The sequence below is a fragment of the Scyliorhinus torazame genome, chromosome 2 (genome assembly GCF_047496885.1).
Source record: "Scyliorhinus torazame isolate Kashiwa2021f chromosome 2, sScyTor2.1, whole genome shotgun sequence".
Lineage (NCBI taxonomy): Eukaryota > Metazoa > Chordata > Chondrichthyes > Carcharhiniformes > Scyliorhinidae > Scyliorhinus > Scyliorhinus torazame.
In genome coordinates, this window is record NC_092708.1 from 199,082,438 (window position 1) to 199,103,918 (window position 21,481).

Sequence of the window (21,481 nt, forward strand, 5' to 3'; positions counted from 1 at the left end):
GTTGCTTGGGCCCAAGCAATTTATAATCTATATTCATGACTTGGATACAGGGACAGAAGGTTCTATAGCCAGATTTGCAGATAACACAAAAATAGGTGAGTAAATAAGAACTTTACAAATGCAAATAAGTAGGTTAGGTAAATGGGCCAAAATGTGGCAGATGGAGTTTAACGTGGATAAATGTGAGGTCATGAATTTTGGTAGGAACAATGGGACGGCTACTTATTATCTAAATGAGGAGGGACTTCGGGTGCTCCGATGCAGAGGGATCTGGGTGTACTTGTTCATGAGTCATAGAAAACTAGCATGCAGATACGGCAGATAATAAAGATAGCGAATGGAATGTAGGCATTTACAGCTAAAGGAATAGAGTATAAAGGTAAGGAAACGTTGTTGCAACTGTGCAAGTCATTGACGAGACTACACCTGAGTATTGTGCACAGTTCTGATCCCCATATTTGAGGAAAGATGCTGTGGCATTGGAGGCAGTTCTAGAAGTTTCACTAGATTGATTCTAGAGATGAATGGTTTGTCGAGCGATTGGACAGTTTAGGCCTATACTATCTAGAGTTTAGAAGACTGAGGGACCATCAAACTGAGGTATACAAGATGATAAATAGTATAAAAAGGGTTGTGAATCTGTGGAATTCTCAGAGTGCGGTGGATGATGGGACAGTGAGTAAATATACAGAGGAGTTAGACAGATTTTTAATTGATAATGGGTTGAAGGGTGATGGAGAGCAGGCAGGGCAGTGGAGGTTTTGTTTTTATAAATGTTTTTTATGGGTTTTGTACAAATTATAGATACAGGTATATCCCTTGTAAAGCAAAACACATAGGCTCTCAGGAATATAACCGGAAGGGAGGGGTCTTTTCTCCCCTCTCTTCTCTTCTCTCCTGTTTACAGATCATCTAATTTGGGTGGAGGGGAACCTGGGTAGTGCCCACTAATGTTTTTTACATTCTTTTGTGCAGTTGCTTCGTTATTGACCATTGCTCATTTCCCCTTCCCGTTTTTCTTCGTGTTCTCTCGCCGTGCTGTGGTTGCTGCCACTGTTGTCTTCACTGTGCTCTCCCCCCCCCCCCCCCCCGTTTTTGTTTTCTTTTCTGTTACCCCTTCTGGCTCCCCTTTTTGTTCTCCCCCTTTCCCCTCTCCCTCCCTTCCCAACCTCCTTCCCCCCCTTCTTCACTGCTGCCCCCTGTGGTAGTCACCACTGTTGTATTGTATATACTGCATATGAGGGTATTACGGTAATGCTCCTGTACTACAGGTACGGGGGTAGATCCCTGCCTGCTGGCTCCGCCCAGTAGGCGGAGTATAAATGTGTGTGCTCACCGAGCTGCAGCCATTTCGGCAGCAGCTGCGGGAGGCTCCACATCTCTGCGTAACAAAGCCTTGATTACTCTCTACTCTCGTCTCATCGTAATTGATAGTGTATCACCCCCCATTCTTTCTTGCTGGGTTTTGCTACCTCACCTTGCTCCCGCCCCGGGTCCTCCTTCGATTTTCTCTTTCTGTCTTTTCCTAGCTATTTCTTCCTGGCTACTGTGCACTTATTTATATGTGTTGGCCACAAACAGGTCTCGGAACAGTCGGGTGAATGGCTCCCATGTTTTGTGGAAGCCCACAGATGGCAAATTAGATTTTTTCCATTTGGAGAAATTTCGACAGGTCGGACAGCCAGTCTGCAGCTTTGGGTGGTGCTGCTGACCGCCAGCCGAGTAGGATTCTACGGCGGGCAATCAGGGAGGCAAAGGCAAGGGCATCCGCCCTCCTTCCCATGACGAGATTTGGCTGGTCTGATACCCCGAAAACCGCCACTTTTGAGCATGGCGCCACCCTCTTCTCCGCTACCTTGGATAGCCTTGAAGAAGGCTGTCCAGTACCCTGCAAGTCTGGGGCAAGGCCAGAACATGTGGGTGTGGTTGGCCGGGCCTCCTTGGCACTGTTCACATCTATCCTCCACCTCCGGGAAGAACCTGCTCATTCGAGTTCTGGTCAAGAGGGCCACTTTTAGCTGCATTAAGTTGAGCCTCACGCATGTGGAGGTAGAGTTGACACTGCAATGCTTTGCTCGAGAATCCCCACCCTATTTCGAACCCCAAGTCTTCCTCCCATTTCCTCCTTGTTGTGTCCAGTTTGGTATCGGCCCTCTGTACCAGTCTTTCGTACATGTGACTACAGTTTCCTCTGCATAGGATGTCTGTGTCCAGTAGCTCTTCTGGTAATGTCTGTCGTGGTGGTCGCGGGTATGTCGTTGTCTCCTTTCGTAGGAAGTTTTTAAACTGCAGGTATCTGAGTTTGTTTCCTTTAGCTAGTTGGAATCACTCCGTCTGTTCGTCCAGTATTATGACCCTGCCGTCAGTGTATAGGTCCCTGACTTTCAATGTCCCCCCCATCCTATCTCCACCTTTTGAAGGTGGCGTTGGTGAGTGCTAGTGTGAACCTGTGGTAATTGCAGATGGGGGCTTTGTCGGACATTTCGGTCAGTCTGAATTGCTGCCGTAGTTGATTCTACGTCTGGAGGGTGGTTATCATCACTGGGCTGCTGGAGTGTTTCTTGGGCAGGGATGGGAGTGCCGCCATGGCGAGGGCAAGGCGAGAGGGCCCCTTGAAGGAGGCCTCCTCCGCACGCACCCACTAGGTTTCTGGCTCCTTAATCCATCCCATCACCCTTTCCGCTGTCGCTGCCCAATGGTAGAATTGTAGATTTATGTCTTCTGTAGGATCTTCTTTTGTGATCCTAGCATTTTTCACCCCCATACAAATGCCATGATTAACTTGTCTAATGAATTAAAAAAGGCCTTTGGGATATAGATTGGGATGGATCTCAGTAGGAAGAGGTACCTGGGCATTGAGTTCATTTTGATCGTCTGTACTCTCCCTGCCAGGGAGAGTGGGAGTGCAATCCATCTCTGAAGGTCCCTTTTGACTTCCTCTGTCAGACTGGTCAGGTTCCATTTGCGGATCCTCGTCCAGTCATTAGCGGTTTGGATCCCCAGGTAGCAGAATTTGCGTTGGGCTTGTTTAAATGGCAGCCCCACTAGTGCTGCCCCACCCCCCCTTGCGGGTTCACCAGGAAAATCTCACTTTTGCTCTTGTTGCGTTTGTAGCCCGAGAAGGCACCAATCTCTTTTAGGAGTGTGATGGTTCCTTCCATGCTGAGGACAGTGGAGTTAAGGCCAGGATGAGACCAGCCATGATCAAATGGCGGAGCAGACTCCATGGGCCAAATGGCCTAATTCTCATCCTATATCTTATGAGCTTATCAACCCATAGAGTTCTATAAGAAATTTGTGGGAAGTTGACCCCACTGTTATTAGAAATGTTTAACGATTCCTTATCCCAAGGGAATTTTGCCAATTACACTGGCGCAGGCCTGGATTTCCCGGATTTTGAAGGAGGAAAAAGACCCGACAGAATGTGGGTCACAGCTGGGTCACGTAGATATCAAAAAGGAGATGTTGGCGTCTTGAGAAGCTTTAAGGTGGATTGGTACCTAGGGCCTGATGGTATCTACCCACCGGTCACCCTCCTTCCTACAACACCCTCCGTCATACATACCTGCCGCACTACGGGGTGGGGGCCCTGAGTTGGCAGTAACACCGAGTCTGGTCCATGGGATGGAGGACGATGACAACCTGCTCTGCGATGAGCTCTGGTGCTCCACATCACCTGAATATGTCTGACTCCTGCCCACCGGAGCACTTTCCACCGTCCGCCTGGGTGATCCCTGTATGCGAGCTGGCCGTTCCATCACACTCTCCCATCGATATCCTGGGGTGACAGTGGTGGGGATGGCCCAGTCCACCCACAATGTCTGCCATTCCACCCCCACCCCCAACTCTGGCCAGCCCAGACTAGCCACCCCTCACACCCATCTGATAGTGCACCGAGACAGGTTATAACAGTGATACCAGGTGTTAATGTGAACAAATATTTACAGGTTAGTGCCCTAGCCCACCTAACTAAGCTGTGCCCTGCACCTGTGCCTATTTAACTTGTGTCTAACGTTCTGGCCTTATGGGCCCTAATGCTACGTCTAGATGGTGCAGCAGGAGTAGAGGCGGCCTGCTGTAATTCCCACCCTGTGACCGTTGGCGCTCGTGTTCTGGGGTTACCGGGCCTAGATGGGCCTGGCTGCTGCCAAGGTGTCCCAGTTGCCGTGGTGCCGCCCTGTTCTGCCTGCTGCACACCAGATGTGACAGGGACAGGAGGGGAGAGCCCGAGGTGCTGCAGTGTCCCAGCACCTCCCCTGTGGGAGTGACCACTTCCTCCCTTGGGGTGCCCGATGGCCCCCTGGCTACTCCATGGGATAGGGGTGTAAACGGAGCTATCATCTGAGGCTCCCCCGCCACCTGGTGCTGCGAATCCTAGAGGCCCGCTCTGGTCACGACCAGGGTCCGCAGGCCAGCTGGCCTTGGAACACAGGGAGTGAGTGGACCATCTCCGCCTGGGACTGTGCCATATCACCCATTGACTGTGCCACCACCTTCCTTGTCTGTATCACATCAGCCAGTGGCTGTGTCATCGCCCTCCGGGACTGGGCCACCTCCCTCTGTGTCGGCGCCACGCCGGCCATCGCCTGGGTAATGCTGCTGACGGTCTCAGCCATGGCCTGCTGTGATTGGGCCACGCCCAGAAGTGCCGCTGCAATGTCTCGTGGCTCAGCCACATGTTTGTGTGAGACGGCAACCCTGTCCTGGGTCTCGGCCAGCACCTGCACAGAATACAACAGGCCCTGGACACGCTGAACCAGAGCCAAAATCGTGGTCGGCACCCGTGTAATGTTGGCCTGGGTGGCACGCATTGTCAGCACCAACCCCTTCTCCTGCATGCAGTTGGACTCCTCCAACAGTACCTGCAGATACTGGATTCTACCGACAACCCCTCATGTAGTCCCTGGCTCCGCGACTGTCTATTCCAGAAGCCCGAATCCTGTCTCGTTGGCAGCTGGTCCCTGAGGTCGGCCTCCCCTCTGACCGTACGCCCCCTCGGGTGTTCCACCTTCCACCTGCTGTATCGGAGCAGCTGTGTGGTGAGCACCAGAGAGTATCCCAGGACTTCTTCATTAACATGCTCAACTGAGGTGGAAGATGTTGGATCTGTCTTCCACCGATTTGAGCTCCGGGATCTCCTGAGTCTCGGGCTGAGAGCAGGTATCCGAGCTGCTCTCGTCACAGCTCGGCTCACGGGGTGGGGAGAGGGGGGAGCCCCAGCTGTTGCATTGGCTAGGGGCAGGGGATGCCAGTTGGACCCGCCTCATCACCTGTAAGGCACAAGGCAAGACGTGTGATAAGATTGTGGGCGGGGGGAGGGGGGGTGAGCCTGTGGGTAGGCGGGTGGTGTAGGGTGAGGGTGGTGTGAGGGTGAGGGTGGGGGTGGGGGTGGTGTGCGTTTCTTCAATCGTGGAGTCTGTCCACAAGCTCGCTGTGGAGGCTTGTGACACTGGAGTCACTTCTTGTTCATGCAAGGACTGCGGTGTGGAGTCTTGCGTGTCTTCTATCGCGGAGTCAGTAACCCTGAGCGGTGCGTGGACCACTCTCTGTGTGGAAGCAGGCCGCTCTCTGTGGGCTTGTACCGCTCCCTGTCTCTTGGTTTCAGGCTGCAACATCATCCTGCACTCACGAGTCGGGATGTCATATCTGCTGGGCTGAAGATCCTCAAATTTGTCGTCGGGGTCGTCAATGTGCAACACGTCTAGTTGCGGTTCGGATTTGGTACTGGGGTAGCCTCCCAAGGTGAAAGGTCCGTTTGAGTCGTTGTGTTCTAGGACCATATCATCACTGTTTGTGTCGGAACTGACATTGGGCTCACGAGGTCCGGAGAAAACGTAAAGGTCGGTTTCGAAGTATTCAACGTCAGAATCATCAGTTTGGGCGTAGGTAACTGCTTGTTGGGTTCTTCGGAGGTTAATTTCATTTCCTGGTTCAATTTGAGGCATTGTTCTGTCATGCCAGGTGAAAGAAGGTTGTTTTACGGCTTTAAAAGATTTTTTCTTTGATTTGGGATGTTTCCCCTTTATATGGGCGTGGTCCGGGGCCTCTGACGCCATGACGCATGTGACATCATACGTAGGAAGCGTTTGCACGATCGCAAATCGTTGATCCTGTACCGGGGCCGTTTTCGTGACTGCGTATGCGCGGCGTCTCACACACGCGCAAATGGACCTTCCCGTTCTATGCGCTTCTCGCGCAACTGCGCAAGTGCAGTCCCTTTAGAAAGATGGCCGCCGATCAAAATTGTTCTCTGCTCCGGGATCTCGGCCTCGTGGTGAGTACTGCCACTTCTTTTACCTTTTCTTGCTGGTTGGAGTGTGTTTCCCTCACAGTATTTGCCGAATTTGTCCAGGACTGCCTGGAAGTCGCTCCTGTTTTCCCGTTTGGAGAACTTGAATTTTTAAAAGAGTTCTTCTGCTCTGGCACCGGCGATGGTGAGCAGAAGCTCTGTCTTTTCAGCATCGGCCACGTCTTGTAGGTCGGCTGCTACCAGGAAGATTTCAAACATTAGCCGGAATACCCGCCAGTTTTCGCGGAGATCGCAGTGGCACTGGAGCTGCTGCGGAACCCGGATCTTGAACATCTTGCCTGGGTATCGTTGCTGGTTGTCACTGGATGCTGAGGTATGGCTTCATGGATTGAAACAGTTCACTGCTGGTACCATGATTTGTTATGTTGTAGGTGTAACATAAGCGGCTTCCTTGTGGTGCACTTGACAAAGGAAGGTTCAGACGTGGAGATAACTTCAACACATTTGTTAAACTATTTACACTTCTATTACTCGGGTTCGACACTACTGCTAATCCTACTATAGCTACCCAGACTGACTAACCAGTTGCTGCAATCCACGTGGTGGGAGTGATATTGAATCAACCCTGTGTCTCTACTCACTGACTGTGTCCACTGGAAAGAGGCAGATCATGTGTGTGGTGTCCTTTATATATGGGTTGGTGTAATGCCCTCCTGTGGTCGTGTCACCTCTGTGTGTATCGTGAATGTCCATTGGTCGTGTCCTATCTAACTGATCTATTGGTTGAGTGTGTGTGTGATGTCTCTGGTGCTCCCTCTAGTGTCTAGCTAGCCTACATGTATTTACATCAACACCCCCGTGTACCCAAAGTGATGCACATCACCACATGGACTACACCGTAGTCTCTGGTCTCCGGTTTTCTTTCCCACTGCAGTCTTTTTCCGGCGCGTCTTCACCACTGCCGAGCTTGGTCTCCCTCCAAGTCGTTTGTTCTCACAAATTCATTAGCCTCCACCGGGGTGTTAAAGTAGTGTTCTTTTCCCGGTATGTGACCCAGAGTGTGACGGGAACATCATGCCGAACCTCACCCCACTTTTATGGAACATCGATTTTGCTCTATTGAAGTCCGTCCTTTTCTTTGCGAGGTCTGCCCCAATGTCTTGGTACACCTGGATTCTGTGCCCTTCCCATGAGCTCGATTTCATCTGCCGGGCTCACCTCAGGATCTTTTTCCGGCCCTGGTACCGGTGCAGCTTAGCGATGATCGCTCTCAGTTGTTCCCCTGCTTTGGATTTCGGTCGAATGACCTGCGTTCCCTGTCGTGTTCTGGGGGATTGGGAAAGCTGTCTCTCCCGACTAAGTTACCCAGATTTGGGCAATATAGTCTGTTGGGTCCCTGTCCTCGATGCCCTCCGGAAAACCCACAATCGAATATTTTGTCGCCGAGTCCTGTTCTCCGGGTCCTCGACATTCCCCTTCATGTTCCCCAGGGGCCCCCACCATCCTTTTCACTTCTGACTCCAGAGCCACAATCCTGTCGCTCTCGTCTGCCGAAGCCTTTTCAAGGTCCAGGATTGTTTTCTCCTGCGCCTCCACCTTCTTCCCCAGGCCGTCTGTTGTGCGCTGGAGGAAGGCCATCGCCTCCATCACCCCCTCTTTCACCACCACCTGGAATTCTGCTTTTATCGCCTCCTTCATGCTGGCCAGTTCCTTCTTTAGGAAGCTTTTCCACCCATCTCCTGGTGGGGGAGGTTGCCGTTTGCGTCGTTGCCACAGCTTGGGTCGCCGGTTTTCCCTGTTCTTGGGCGGCCGGGACTTCCAGCTCGCCTCGTGGGTCCGTCGGTCCGATCGCCCTTTGGACCTGCCCTTTTCCGCCACTCCTGCCCTCTCGTTGGCCCTTCGAGTTACCGTTCGCTGGCATCCTCGTCACCACTGTTGGTCTTTGACTTGGTTTTTGATGACTTTTTGGGCCAAAAATCTCTGAAAATTAACTCTTTGGGTTTGAGTTGGGAGGAGAGCCACCTGATGGGAGTCCGCTCAGCACATCACCGTCACCGGAACAGGGCCACCATCATCACTGGGCTAGTGGAGTACTCGGCCGGTAAGAACGGCAGAGGCGCCGTCAACAATGCCCCTAAACTCGCTTCCCTGCAAGAGGCCGCCTCCATCCATCTCCACGACGGCCCCTCCCCCACTTCCCACTTCCTCACCATAGCAATGTTTGCTGTCCAATAATAATTTGTTATGTTTGGCAAGGCCTAGGGGCAGCAGTGGTTAGCACTGCTGCCTCATGATGCCGAGAACATAGAACATAGAAAATACAGCACAGAACAGGCCCTTCGGCCCACGATGTTGTGCCGAAACTTTGTCCTAGATTAATCATAGATTATCATTGAATTTACAGTGCAGAAGGAGGTCATTCGGCCCTTTGAGTCTGCACTGGCTCTTGGAAAGAGCACCCTACCCAAACTCAACACCTCCACCCAACACCAAGGGCAATTTGGACATTAAGGGCAATTTATCATTGGCCAATTCACCTAACCCGCACATCTTTGGACTGTGGGAGGAAACCGGAGCACCCGGAGGAAACCCACGCAGACACGGGGAGGACGTGCAGACTCCGCACAGACAGTGACCCAAGCCGGAATCGAACCTGGGACCCTGGAGCTGTGAAGCAATTGTGCTATCCACAATGCTACCGTGCTGCCCTTGAGAACAAATAAATCTACACAATATCATTTTACCGTAATCCATGTACCTATCCAATAGCTGCTTGAAGGTCCCTAATGTTTCCGACTCAACTACTTCCACAGGCAGTGCATTCCATGCCCCCACTACTCTCTGGGTAAAGAACCTACCTCTAATATCCCTCCTATATCTTCCACCTTTCACCTTAAATTTATGTCCCCTTGTAATGGTTTGTTCCACCCGGGGAAAGAGTCTTTGACTGTCTACTCTATCTATTCCCCTGATCATCTTATAAACCTCTATCAAGTCGCCCCTCATCCTTCTCCGTTCTAATGAGAAAAGGCCTAGCACCCTCAACCTTTCCTCGTAAGACCTACTCTCCATTCCAGGCAACATCCTGGTAAATCTTCTTTGCACCTTTTCCAAAGCTTCCACATCCTTCCTAAAATGAGGCGACCAGAACTGTACACAGTACTCCAAATGTGGCCTTACCAAAGTTTTGTACAGCTGCATCATCACCTCACGGCTCTTAAATTCAATCCCTCTGTTAATGAACGCGAGCACACCATAGGCCTTCTTCACAGCTCTATCCACTTGAGTGGCAACTTTCAAAGATGTATGAACATAGACCCCAAGATCTTTCTGCTCCTCCACATTGCCAAGAACTCTACCGTTAACCCTGTATTCCGCATTCATATTTGTCCTTCCAAAATGGACAACCTCACACTTTTCAGGGTTAAACTCCATCTGCCACTTCTCAGCCCAGCTCTGCATCCTATCTATGTCTCTTTGCAGCCGACAACAGCCCTCCTTACTATCCACAACTCCACCAATCTTCGTATCGTCTGCAAATTTACTGACCCACCCTTCAACTCCCTCATCCAAGTCATTAATGAAAATCACAAACAGCAGAGGACCCAGAACTGATCCCTGCGGTACGCCACTGGTAACTGGGATCCAGACTGAATATTTGCCATCCACCACCACTCTCTGACTTCTATCGGTTAGCCAGTTCGTTATCCAACTGGCCAAATTTCCCACTATCCCATGCCTCCTTACTTTCTGCATACGCCTACCATGGGGAACTTTATCAAATGCCTTACTAAAATCCATGTACACTACTTCCACTGCTTTACCTTCATCCACATGCTTGGTCACCTCCTCAAAGAATTCAATAAGATTTGTAAGGCAAGACCTACCCCTCACAAATCCGTGCTGACTATCCCTAATCAAGCAGTGTCTTTCCAGATGCTCAGAAATCCTATCCTTCAGTACCCTTTCCATTACTTTGCCTACCACCGAAGTAAGACTAACTGGCCTGTAATTCCCAGGGTTATCCCTAGTTCCTTTTTTGAACAGGGGCACGACATTCGCCACTCTCCAATCCCCTGGTACCACCCCTGTTGACAGTGAGGACGAAAAGATCATTGCCAACGGCTCTGCAATTTCATCTCTTGCTTCCCATAGAATCCTTGGATATATCCCGTCAGGCCCGGGGGACTTGTCTATCCTCAAGTTTTTCAAAATGCCCAACACATCTTCCTTCCTAACAAGTATTTCCTCGAGCTTACCAATCTGTTTCACACTGTCCTCTCCAACAATATCGCCCCTCTCATTTGTAACTACAGAAGAAAAGTACTCGTTCAAGACCTCTCCTATCTCTTCAGACTCAATACACAATCTCCCGCTACTGTCCTTGATCGGACCTACCCTCGCTCTAGTCATTCTCATATTTCTCACATATGTGTAAAAGGCCTTGGGGTTTTCCTTGATCCTACCCGCCAAAGATTGTTCATGCCCTCTCTTAGCTCTCCTAATCCCTTTCTTCAGTTCCCTCCTGGCTATCTTGTATCCCTCCAATGCCCTGTCTGAACCTTGTTTCCTCAGCCTTACATAAGTCACCTTTTTCCTCTTAACAAGACATTCAACCTCTCTTGTCAACCATGGTTCCCTCACTCGACCATCTCTTCCCTGCCTGACAGGGACATACATATCAAGGACACGTAGCACCTGTTCCTTGGACAAGTTCCACATTTCACTTGTGTCCTTCCCTGACAGCCTATGTTCCCAACTTATGCACTTCAATTCTTGTCTGACAACATCGTATTTACCCTTCCCCCAATTGTAAACCTTGCCCTGTTGCACGTACCTATCCCTCTCCATTACTAAAGTGAAAGTCACAGAATTGTGGTCACTATCTCCAAAATGCTCTCCCACTAACAAATCTATCACTTGCCCTGGCTCATTACCCAGTACTAAATCCAATATTGCCCCTCCTCTGGTCGGACAATCTACATACTGTGTTAGAAAAGCTTCCTGGACACACTGCACAAACACCACCCCATCCAAACTATTTGATCTACAGAGTTTCCACTCAATATTTGGGAAGTTAAAGTCGCCCATGACTACTACCCTATGACTTCTGCACCTTTCCAAAATCTGTTTCCCAATCTGTTCCTCCACATCTCTGCTACTATTGGGGGACCTATAGAAAACTCCTAACAAGGTGACTGCTCCTTTCCTATTTCTGACTTCAACCCATACTACCTCAATAGGGTGATACTCCTCGAACTGCCTTTCTGCAGCTGTTATACTATCTCTAATTAATAATGCCACCCCCCCACCTCTTTTACCACTCTCCCTAATCTTATTGAAACATCTATAGCCAGGGACCTCCAACAACCATTTCTGCCCCTCTTCTATCCAAGTTTCCGTGATGGCCACCACATCGTAGTCCCGAAGTTCCAGGTTCGATCCCAGCTCTGGGTCACTGTCCATGTGGAGTTTGCACATTCTCCCCATGTCTTCATGCCTCTCACCCCCACAACCCAAAGATGCAGGGTAGGTGAATTGGCTGTGGTAATACCAGGATTGGCCACGCTAAATTGTCCCTTAACTGGATAAAACTATAATTGGATACTCTAAATTTAAAAAAAGAATGTTTGGCAAGGCCAATCTGCCCCCGTTCCAGTAGCACCTCCTTAGCCCATGGGGTGTTCTCCACCCACACAAACCCCGAGATCAAAGTATTGACTTTCTTAAAGAATGATTTGGAGTTGAAGATCGGGAGGTTCTGAAAGACAAATAAGAGCCTCGGCAGCACCGTCATTTTCACTGTCTGCACTCGCCCCACCAGCGATAGTGGCAGCACATCCCACCTCTTAAAATCCCCCCTCATCTGTTCCACCAACCGCGCCAAGTTCAACTTGTGCAGCTGCGCCCATCTGCGCACCACCTGGATACCCAAATATCTGAAGCTCGCCCCCACCAACTTGAAAGGCAGCTTACCCAACCTCCTCTCATGCCCCCTGGCCTTGATCGGGAACACCTCACTCTTCCCCATGTTAAGCTTATATCTGGAAACCGGTCAAACGCCTCCAGAATACTCAGAATTCCCCCCATACCTCCAGTGGGGCCGAGATATAAAGCAGCAGGTCTTCTGTGTATAGCGAGACCCTGTGCTCAGCCCTCCCCCCCCCACCCGCTTACAATCCCTTTCCAGCTCCTCAACGCTCTATTGACAAAGCCAAAAGCAACTGGGAGAGTGGGCACCCCTGCCTTGTCCCACAGCGTAGCCCGAAGTACACCCAGCTCACCCGATTCAGCCGCATGCGCGCTACTGGTGCCCTACACAACAATCGATCCAGTCCACAACCCCCTGCCTGACCACGAACACTTAATAATAATAATAATAATTTTAATTATTTACACAGAGGAAGAATTCTGAAGAATGGCCAGACACGGGAGAACATTCCGACTGCCACAAGCAGTCCCATTCCACCCGATCAAAAGCCTTCTCTGCATCCATTGCCACTGCCACCTCCACGTCCTGTCCCTCCACCGGCATCGCTAACACGTTTAGTAGTCTCCTAACATTCGGCGACATTTGCCTCCCCTTTACAAACCCCATCTGATCTTCCCCTATCACCCCGGCACACAGTCCTCGATTTGTGAGGCCAGGATCTTTGCCATCAACTTAGCCTCCACATTTAATAGCGATGTCGGATGAAAGGATCCGCACTCCTCTGGATCTTTATCCTTCTTTAGTATTAGGGATATAGACGACTGCAATAGCATAGGGGGAATCTCCCCCTTTTCCCTCAACTCATTGTATGCCCTCACCAGCAGGCGCCGCAGGTCATCCCAAAACGTCTCAGAAAATTCTATAGGAAGCCCACCCGGGCCTGGGTCATTCCCTGTCTGCACCATCCCCATGTCCTCCATCCCCTCCACCAGTCCAATGATGGCTCTCAGCCCCACCACCAGGTCCCACCCACTGGCCGGGGGCTCCGATTCATAAAGCCTCCTGAAAAACTCCTCAAATATCCCATTCACCCACATTGGGTCCAATACCACTCATCCCCTCCCGTCCTTCACCCCACCAATCTCCCTCGCCACCTCCTGCTTCCTGAGTTGGTGGGCCAGCATCCCTCTCCCCGTACTCATTCACTGCCCCTCTGACTCCCCGAAACTGCCCCACCGCCTTCCCCGTGGACACGAGCCCAAACTCCACCTGGAGCTTCTGCCTCTCCTTCAACGATCCCACCTGAGGGGCCTCCGAATACCTCCTGTTCACCCGCAGAATCTCGTCCAGCAGCATTGTCATCTCTGTTTATCCCACCTTATCCTTCTGCGCCCGGCTCGATATAAACTCCCCCTAAACCACTGCCTTGAGCATGTCCCATAGCGTGACGGCCGAGACCTCACCCATATCGTTTAGTTCCACGTACCCCGTATGGCGGCCCTCGCCCGCTCACCCACCTCCTCATCCACTAACAACCCTACGTCTAGTCTCCACTGCAGGCGCTGGGCCCCACCACGGTCCACTTGCAAGTCCACCCAGTGCGGCGTGTGGTCTGAAACCACGATCGCCGAATACCCCGAGTCGACCACCGCCGCAAGCAGCGTTTTGTCGACCATGAAAAAAATCAATCTGAGAGTACACCCTTAGCACATGGGAGAAGTACAAGAACTCCTTCGCCCTCGGCCTCCCAAACCTCCACGGATCCACCCAACCCACCCCTTCCAAGTGCTCCATGAACCCCTTTATCTCCTTCGCCATCACTGACACCCTCCCCGACCTAGGGCTCGACCGGTCCACCAGGATCTTGCCCAGCACCCACCTCCTAAACTCCACATCGCCCGAAAAAACATTTATCAAAACCACCGGCACTACCTCCAGCTTCCCACACACCATAACAAACTTCCCTCCCAAATCAGCAACACTGTTCCCCACCTCAAACTTCTCATTAAATTCTACAGGAAGCCCATCCGGGCCCGGAGCCTTCCCTGCCTGCATCACCTATTACTAGCACTGCCACCGCCCCCCATCGTCATGTCTAATCCCGGTTGAAAGACTTCCTTACCCACCCTTTCCTTAGCACAGTCTGATACCCGATCTTCAAGTGTGTTTCTTGCAAAAAGGCCATGTTTACCTTAAGGCTCCTCAAGTGCGTGAACACATGCGACTGTTTCACTGGCCCACTCAGCGCTCTCAAGTCCAATATGACCAACCTGGCTGGTGAGGGGATCAACCCGACCCCTCCCCTGCTGAGCAACCATATCCTTTTTGGGCCTATCCCCGACCTGTGTCACGCAACCCTCCCGGCCCACCCTCGGATGCTCACCATCACCACGGCTTTCCTTGCTGTGCCACAGAAATCGCATCTTTCTTTGCAGCCCCTCACCCCCTCCCCATGAACAAAACAACAATCCTATCTCCCTCTACTACACTAACCACCTGGCCACCCCCCACTGCACCCCCATTAACTAGGCCACCCATCTAGCCAGGCAGCCCCCGTCCAAGGCGCCTGAGCTTCCTACCCCCCCCATTGATTTCCCCCCCAACGCTCGCATACCTCCATAACAACAATGGAAGAAGAAAAAAGGTGCACTCACCCTCAATGTTCCCAAACATCCCACCCCCAAACCCAACAAAACATCTCAAAGGAGAAAGGTTCTCCAACAATCAACAAATTAAAAGAAAAGAAAGGCAGAAAAAGCACCTATTTTCTCAATCCTCCTCCACAGTTCAATGTCCACCTCCTTCTGCCAGTCCATTGTCTCTTAAGTCCATCGCCTCCTCTAGTGTCTCAAAGTAATGTTCTCGGCTGTTAACAGTCACCCAGAGGTGGGCAAGATAGAACATCCCAAACTTCATCCTCTTCTTAAAGAGTGCAGCCTGCACCCGAATTAACCCGGCTCTCCTCTTCACCAGGTCCGCGCCCAGGTCCTGGTACACCTGGAGCACATTGTCTTCCCAGGTCATCTCCTCGTCTGCCTTGCCTCCCAATATCTTCTCCTTGTCGAGGAATTGGAGACGAACCACCATCACCCTTGGTGGCTCGTTCACCTGCAGCCTCCTCAACAGCGCCCAGTGCATTTGGTCGAAGGCCCCCTCCCCCAGCAACTTCTCCAGCATCTTGGCTTTATAGGACCCAGCATTCGCTCCCACGATGCCTTCAGGTATCCCCACGATTCTTAGTTTTTGTCTCCGGGAGCGATTCTCCAGGTCCTCCACCTTCTCCTTTAACAGCTTGTGGGTCTTCCGAATAATTCCAATCTCAGCTACCAACGAGGTAAGCGGCTCCTCGTGCTGTCCCTCCTCCACTTTTCGAATGGCCTGGCTCTGGGATTCCAACCTCTGTTCCACAGGATCAAATGTTGCTTTTAATGGTTCTACCGCCTTGACTAGGTCTTCCTGGGCTTTCCTCTTCTGTCGGCTGAACTTCTCATTTAAGAAGTGCACCAGCTGCTCCGTTGACCACTGGGCAGGCAGGGCTGACCCTTTAACCTCTGCCACCTTGACCTGTGGCGCACAAAGTTTCTCTTTCTCCAACTGCTCCCTTCTTCTCGACCCATTTCTGGTCTGTGGATCCATCTACCAGCCCCACCGGTGGTGTTTAACTTTCTTCAGTCACCTCCACACCTTTTTTTCACCAAAACATCCGCTCAAAAAGCAGGGAAGAGGTCCAAAAAAGTGGCCTCGAGCGGGAGGTGCCAAATGTGCGACTACTCACTCCATGGCCGCCACCAAAAGTGAGGCAGTGCAGAATAATAGAAACGTTTTATTCTGTTTTGCAATGCCACACGTATGTCAGATTTAAATACAGATATAGGCGGCACTGTCACACAGTGGCTAGCACTGTTGCTTCACAGTGCCACGGTCCCTGGTTCGATTCCCGGCTAGAATGTCTGCAAGTTCTCCCCGTGTCCACATGTGTTTCCTCCGGGTGCTCCGGTTTCCTCCCATAAGTACCGAAAGATGTGCTGATAGGTAATTTGGACATTCTGAATTCTCCCTCCTTGTACTGAACAGGCGCCGGAATATGGCGCGTAGGAACTTTTCACAGTAACTTCATTGCAGTGTTAATGTAAGCCTACTTATGACAATAAAGATTATTATTAATGTGCAGCTAGACATCGCTGACTGAATTTGACACAAAAGATGCCCTCATTCACACCAGTTATAAGATGAAAGAATGGAACAAGCCACAATGAAATCACCAGACCGTTCTTGGCGTATAAGCTACATAAAAGACTGGCCAATCCTAGGGCCACACAAGATTATATCAACCGTGTAGAGCTCAGCTGTGCTAACTGGCCAATCCCATACCTTGATTCATTTCTAGTCCAAACATCTATCAATATCAGCCTTGAATAAGTGCATGTCAGCCATCTGCGGCAGCGAATTCCAAAGATTCACAACCTTCTCCAGCCCCACAATTCTCCATTTCTGGCCTCTTGCGCCTCCCCAATTTCATCACTCCACCTGTGACTTCAGGGATTTGTGGCACTTTGTGCAAGTTCGGATTTGGGAGCAGATGTCTGGATGCTGCTGAGTTTTTGAAAGGTGAAAAATGGAACGCTGACCGGGACTGCATTGGAACAGCTAAGTCTAGAGGACGGGGGTTTCAGGAGCAGACGAGCTGAATAGCAGAAAGGGGGCAATGTTCTGGAGGTGAAAAGATAGTTTTGGTGATGGAACAGTTACATGGTTGGAAACACATCTCTGGGTCAAATAGGATGCCAAAATTGTGAATGGCCTGGTAGAGCTTCAGACTGAGGGCAGGTAGAGTCATGGAGTAATGGTGGGGAGCAAAGTCGATGGCTTTTATTTTCCCAGTATTGAGTTGAAGGACAAGCTGAGATGCTCTGAGGAAGAGAGGGAGACAAAGCCATAAGTGGCATCACTGATACCTGAAATCTGCTGCCTCCCACATATGTGCAAGAAAGAAACAGTGTGGGAAACGCTGGCTGCAAGTTTCACTCATGAGAACGATAAGGCAGGATGAATATTAGATGCTACCTGAGTCAATTACAACAAGTGTGTGCAGTGCACATCCTGTGCCCTGTGTGACCGTTTCTGTGCATGGTCAGATGTCCAGGCCCCTCAGTCTGCCCTCTCTAATTATTCTTGGTCACACTAATGTTGCTTACTGACTCGAGGCAGCCGATCCTGAATAACTTGATCTTCACCAAAAGAGGAAAAACTCCAAAATCACACCCAGGGTGCAAATACATTCCATTGTGCTGCACATGTAAAAAATCACTGCACGCTAGTCCATGTGTCATGTCCCTCTAACTTTTAATACACATCAGCTGACCTGTTCCTGCTGGCCACTGTCCTCATGCTTGACTTCATCAGCTGCAGCTTTAGCTTCAGGATGTTCCTCAATAATATCACGAGCTGTCAAAGTGGAGTTTTCTGCCACCTCAGCAGAATCCTTCTCACTGTCTACACTTGCAATCGACGTTAATGAAGGTCGATACCTTGATAAATCCAGACTGAAACGTTTTCGTGAATGTTTCTAGATTTAAAAATAGAAAGATGGTTATTTTTAGTACTGCTGCATAATGTTTTCTCTAACTCCACACTACGAGCTCCCATGTTGAACTAGATTAAACTGAGTGAATGAGAGCTGGATTCTCCGATTTTGAAGCTAAGTGCCAACGCCAGCATGGGAACTGTGGCGTTTTACGACGCCAAAATCAGCACTGAACTCTCACCGATCCTGCGACCAGTGAGGGGAAAGCAGACGCATTGGTTAAAACTCCCAGCTGCCACGATAAAAACGGGTGGAGAATGGCCAGTTCATGGCCCTGCAGGCGCATGGTGATGACCTGCAGCGCTTGTGCCGTAAGACATGGCGCCGGCCGTGCGTGGACCCAACCTGCCAAATACTGCTCCCTTGCCCACCTCCGAGCCACTCCCCAGCCCTCATGGAAGGGCCCCCCGGCCAGCAGCACAGCTCCCGGCCGACTGTGGTGGCGTTGGACACAGTCCACAGCTGCCACGCCGGGTTCCCGACTGCTGAGACCACACATCAACCGCGCAATCGGGAACTCTGCCCATCGGGAGCGGAACTTCGGGGAAGGGTCTTCAGGTGACGCGCCAAGGCCGTTCCATGCAGTGTGCGACACGATGACACCATTTTGGAAGGGGGTGGAGGTTAGAAAACCGGCGTCAAACCGGCGCCGACCCCGATTTGAACCTCAGAACCGATTCTCCGCCCAATTGCCAATTACGATATCGGCTTAGGGCAACGGTGAATCCAGCAAAAAGTCATAGAATTATTACAATACGGAAAGAGACTCTTCGGCCCATCGCACCCATGCTGGCCATCGAGCACCTAAACCCATTTTCCAGGACTTGGCCCGCAGCCTTGTATGTTCTGGCACCTCTGTCCCATCTGGGGAATATTTACATATTAAAGGAATTCAGAAGCCAAGGTAAATATCGAGCCGTGTGATTTTCACAGCTATCAATGTTATCACCATTTACTGGGCAATGTTTATTAACTGTGTACGTAAGCACATTTTATGAATCCAGTCATTAAATATCTTGAGAACAGTAAGGGAGATTTCTCTACTGGATGGAATGTCTTGCTAGTTCCTGTCAGAGAATTCATTATTTGAGGTTTGTCTCTCGAGTGATGAAGGTAATTAATTGATTCGGGATCTTTTTCCCCAAGGTCAGTTATTTCTAGTTGCGTCATGCAAGTAACTAGCATGTCAATTTTCATATCGGGGTATGGGGGTTGAGGAGTATAATATGATCAGCTTTGAGATCAACCAGCTATTAATGCCAGTAAGGACCAAGTCAGGAAAATGTAATTTCAAACTTCTGGTGGCAACATGTAGGGAGTAGCCACACATGAGTTTAGAACAGGGCTAAATCGCTGGCTTTTAAAGCAGACCAAGGCAGGCCAGCAGCACGGTTTAATTCCCATACCAGCCTCCCCGAACAGGCGCCGGAATGTGGCGACAAGGAGCTTTTCACAGTAACTTCATTTGAAGCCTACTTGTGACAATAAGCAATTTTCATTTCATTTCATTTCCTGCCTGGGTATTTTATTTTTGGCCCAGTTTTTGGGGGTTGTTTGGGTGAAAACTTCATTAATTCGATAAAATTCCCAACAAGAGAAATGTCCAGAAAATCCAGGACAAGGAAGCCAGCAAATAAAGATTTGTCGACTAATTCATAAGCGTCTCGAGGCTCTTCTGCTGAGAAAATGGTGGAGGCCTCTCCATTGACGGCCGAGATGCTTACAGGCACCATGGCAACGGAATTTCAGAAACAGCGGCGGGCTGTCTCTGAGGACCTCCACAAGCTCTCATTTACTCGGCATTGGCGTTACAGTGTGTGGACGCAGCTCTCTCGAAGCAGAGCGATCAGATTGTCTCCTTGGGAACTGAGATGCCAATGTGGATGATCTGGAGAATCGCTCCAGGAGACAGAATCTTAGAATTATGGGATTGCCAGATGGATTGAAAGGACAAAATCTGATGGACTACATCTCCCATGGCGGCAGGTTCATTCTCGGATTTACTTTTTTGTCGTGGGTAGGTCTCCGCTTCCTGGGGTGAAGAAGGCGGGGTGCTGGGCAATTGTTATCTCAGATCGTGCCCACATTTTGTGGATCTGGTGTTAGAGCAGCGTCCCTTTCAATGCCCGCCGTGGTGGAGACATCCAGTCTCCACTGTGGGCGCTGGGCTCCCCACCATGGTCCGCTTGCAAGTCCGTCCAGTGCTGTACGTGGTCTGAAACCACAATCGCCGAGTACCCTGAGCCGACGACCCCCGCCAGCTACGTCTTGTCCCCACAAGGTAATCAGTCCGAGAGTACACCCTGTGCACATGGGAGAAGTACAAGAACTCCTTCAACCTCGGCCTTCCAAACCTCCACAGATCCACCTCCCACCATGCACTCCATGAACCCCTTCATCTCCTTCGCCACCGATGAAGCCCTCCCTGACCTCATAAACTCCACATCATCCCAGTTTGGGGCATAAACATTTACCAAAACTACAGGAATCAGTAAGGCAGCACGGTAGCACAATTGGTTCGTACTGAGGCTTCAGAGGGCCAGGGTCCCAGGTTCGATTCCCTGCTGGGTCACTGTCTGTGTGGAGTCTGCGCGTTCTCCCTGTGTCTGTGTGAGTTTCCTCCGGGTGCTCTGGTTTCCTCCCACAGTCCAAAGACCTGCAGGTTAGGTGGATTGGCCATGCAAAATTGCCCTTATGTCCAAAAACAAATGTTAGGAGGGGTTATTGGGTTACGGGGATAGGGTGGAAGTGAGGGCTTAAGTGGGTCGGTGCAGACTCGATGGGCCGAATGGCCTTCTTCTGCACTGTATGTTATAAAAAAAAATCACCTCCAGCTTCCCATTCACCATCACAAACTTCCCTGCCGAATCAGCCACAATGTTCCCCACCTCAAACGCCACCTGGTTATTTACCAACACCACCACCCCCTCGCATCTTCATGTTTGATCCTGAATGAATGACTTGTCCTACCCACCCTTTTCTTAACATAGTCTGAGCCCCGAGTCTGAGCCCCGAATTTCTTTTTTTTTTTAATGTATTTTATTGCAAACCTGTATCAAAACAGGTTACAGTGAATAAAACCACGAGAAACATACTTTCCAACAATCAACTATACAGTTTGTACAGACTTTCCCCTTTTTCCCAAATTTTCACAACCCCAAAACATGTGCACATGATTCTCTGGCCCCCACCCACACCTCTCACACTCATCTGCTACCCCCTGAAAGAACCCATTCATTCTCGCCCGAGTCATATGCACCCTGTGCACCACCTTAAACTGTATCAGGCTCACCCTTGCACAAGAGGAGGTCCCGTTTACCCTCCACAGTGCCTCACTCCATACTCCCCAATTGATCTCCATTCCCAACTCCGCTTCCCATTTCTCCTTGATCTTCACCACCCGCTCGCCTTCCTGCTCCCCCAGCCACTTCTATCTATCTCAATTCTTCCCTCCCCTGCCACATCCAGAAGCAGCAGTCGTTCCAGCCGGATGTATCCCGGCAACCTAGGGAATCCTCTCCAGACCTTTTGTGCAAAGTCCCTAACCTGCAGATGCCTGAATTCACTCCCCTTTGGCAGCCCTACCCGCTCCCTTAGATCCTCCAGACTGGCGAACCCTTCCTCCAAATACAGATCCCTCATCTTGACCAGCCCCACTTCCCTCCACCTCCTGTATACACTATCCATCCCCCATTCCACCTCCCCCCCCCCCCCC

At 50.6% G+C, this 21,481-nt stretch overlaps 1 protein-coding gene across 8 annotated transcripts in view; it reads right to left on the reverse strand.

The window, feature by feature from the left end:
* LOC140395077 (uncharacterized) overlaps window positions 1-21,481 on the reverse strand; it is a 659,825-nt gene that overhangs the window by 113,274 nt on the left and 525,070 nt on the right. For all 8 annotated transcript variants that reach the window (XM_072482474.1, XM_072482512.1, XM_072482492.1 and 5 more), the window contains one exon: window positions 17,545-17,748. In XM_072482474.1, the coding sequence (XP_072338575.1) occupies window positions 17,545-17,748 (204 nt within the window). The remainder of the gene's footprint in view (window positions 1-17,544; window positions 17,749-21,481) is intronic.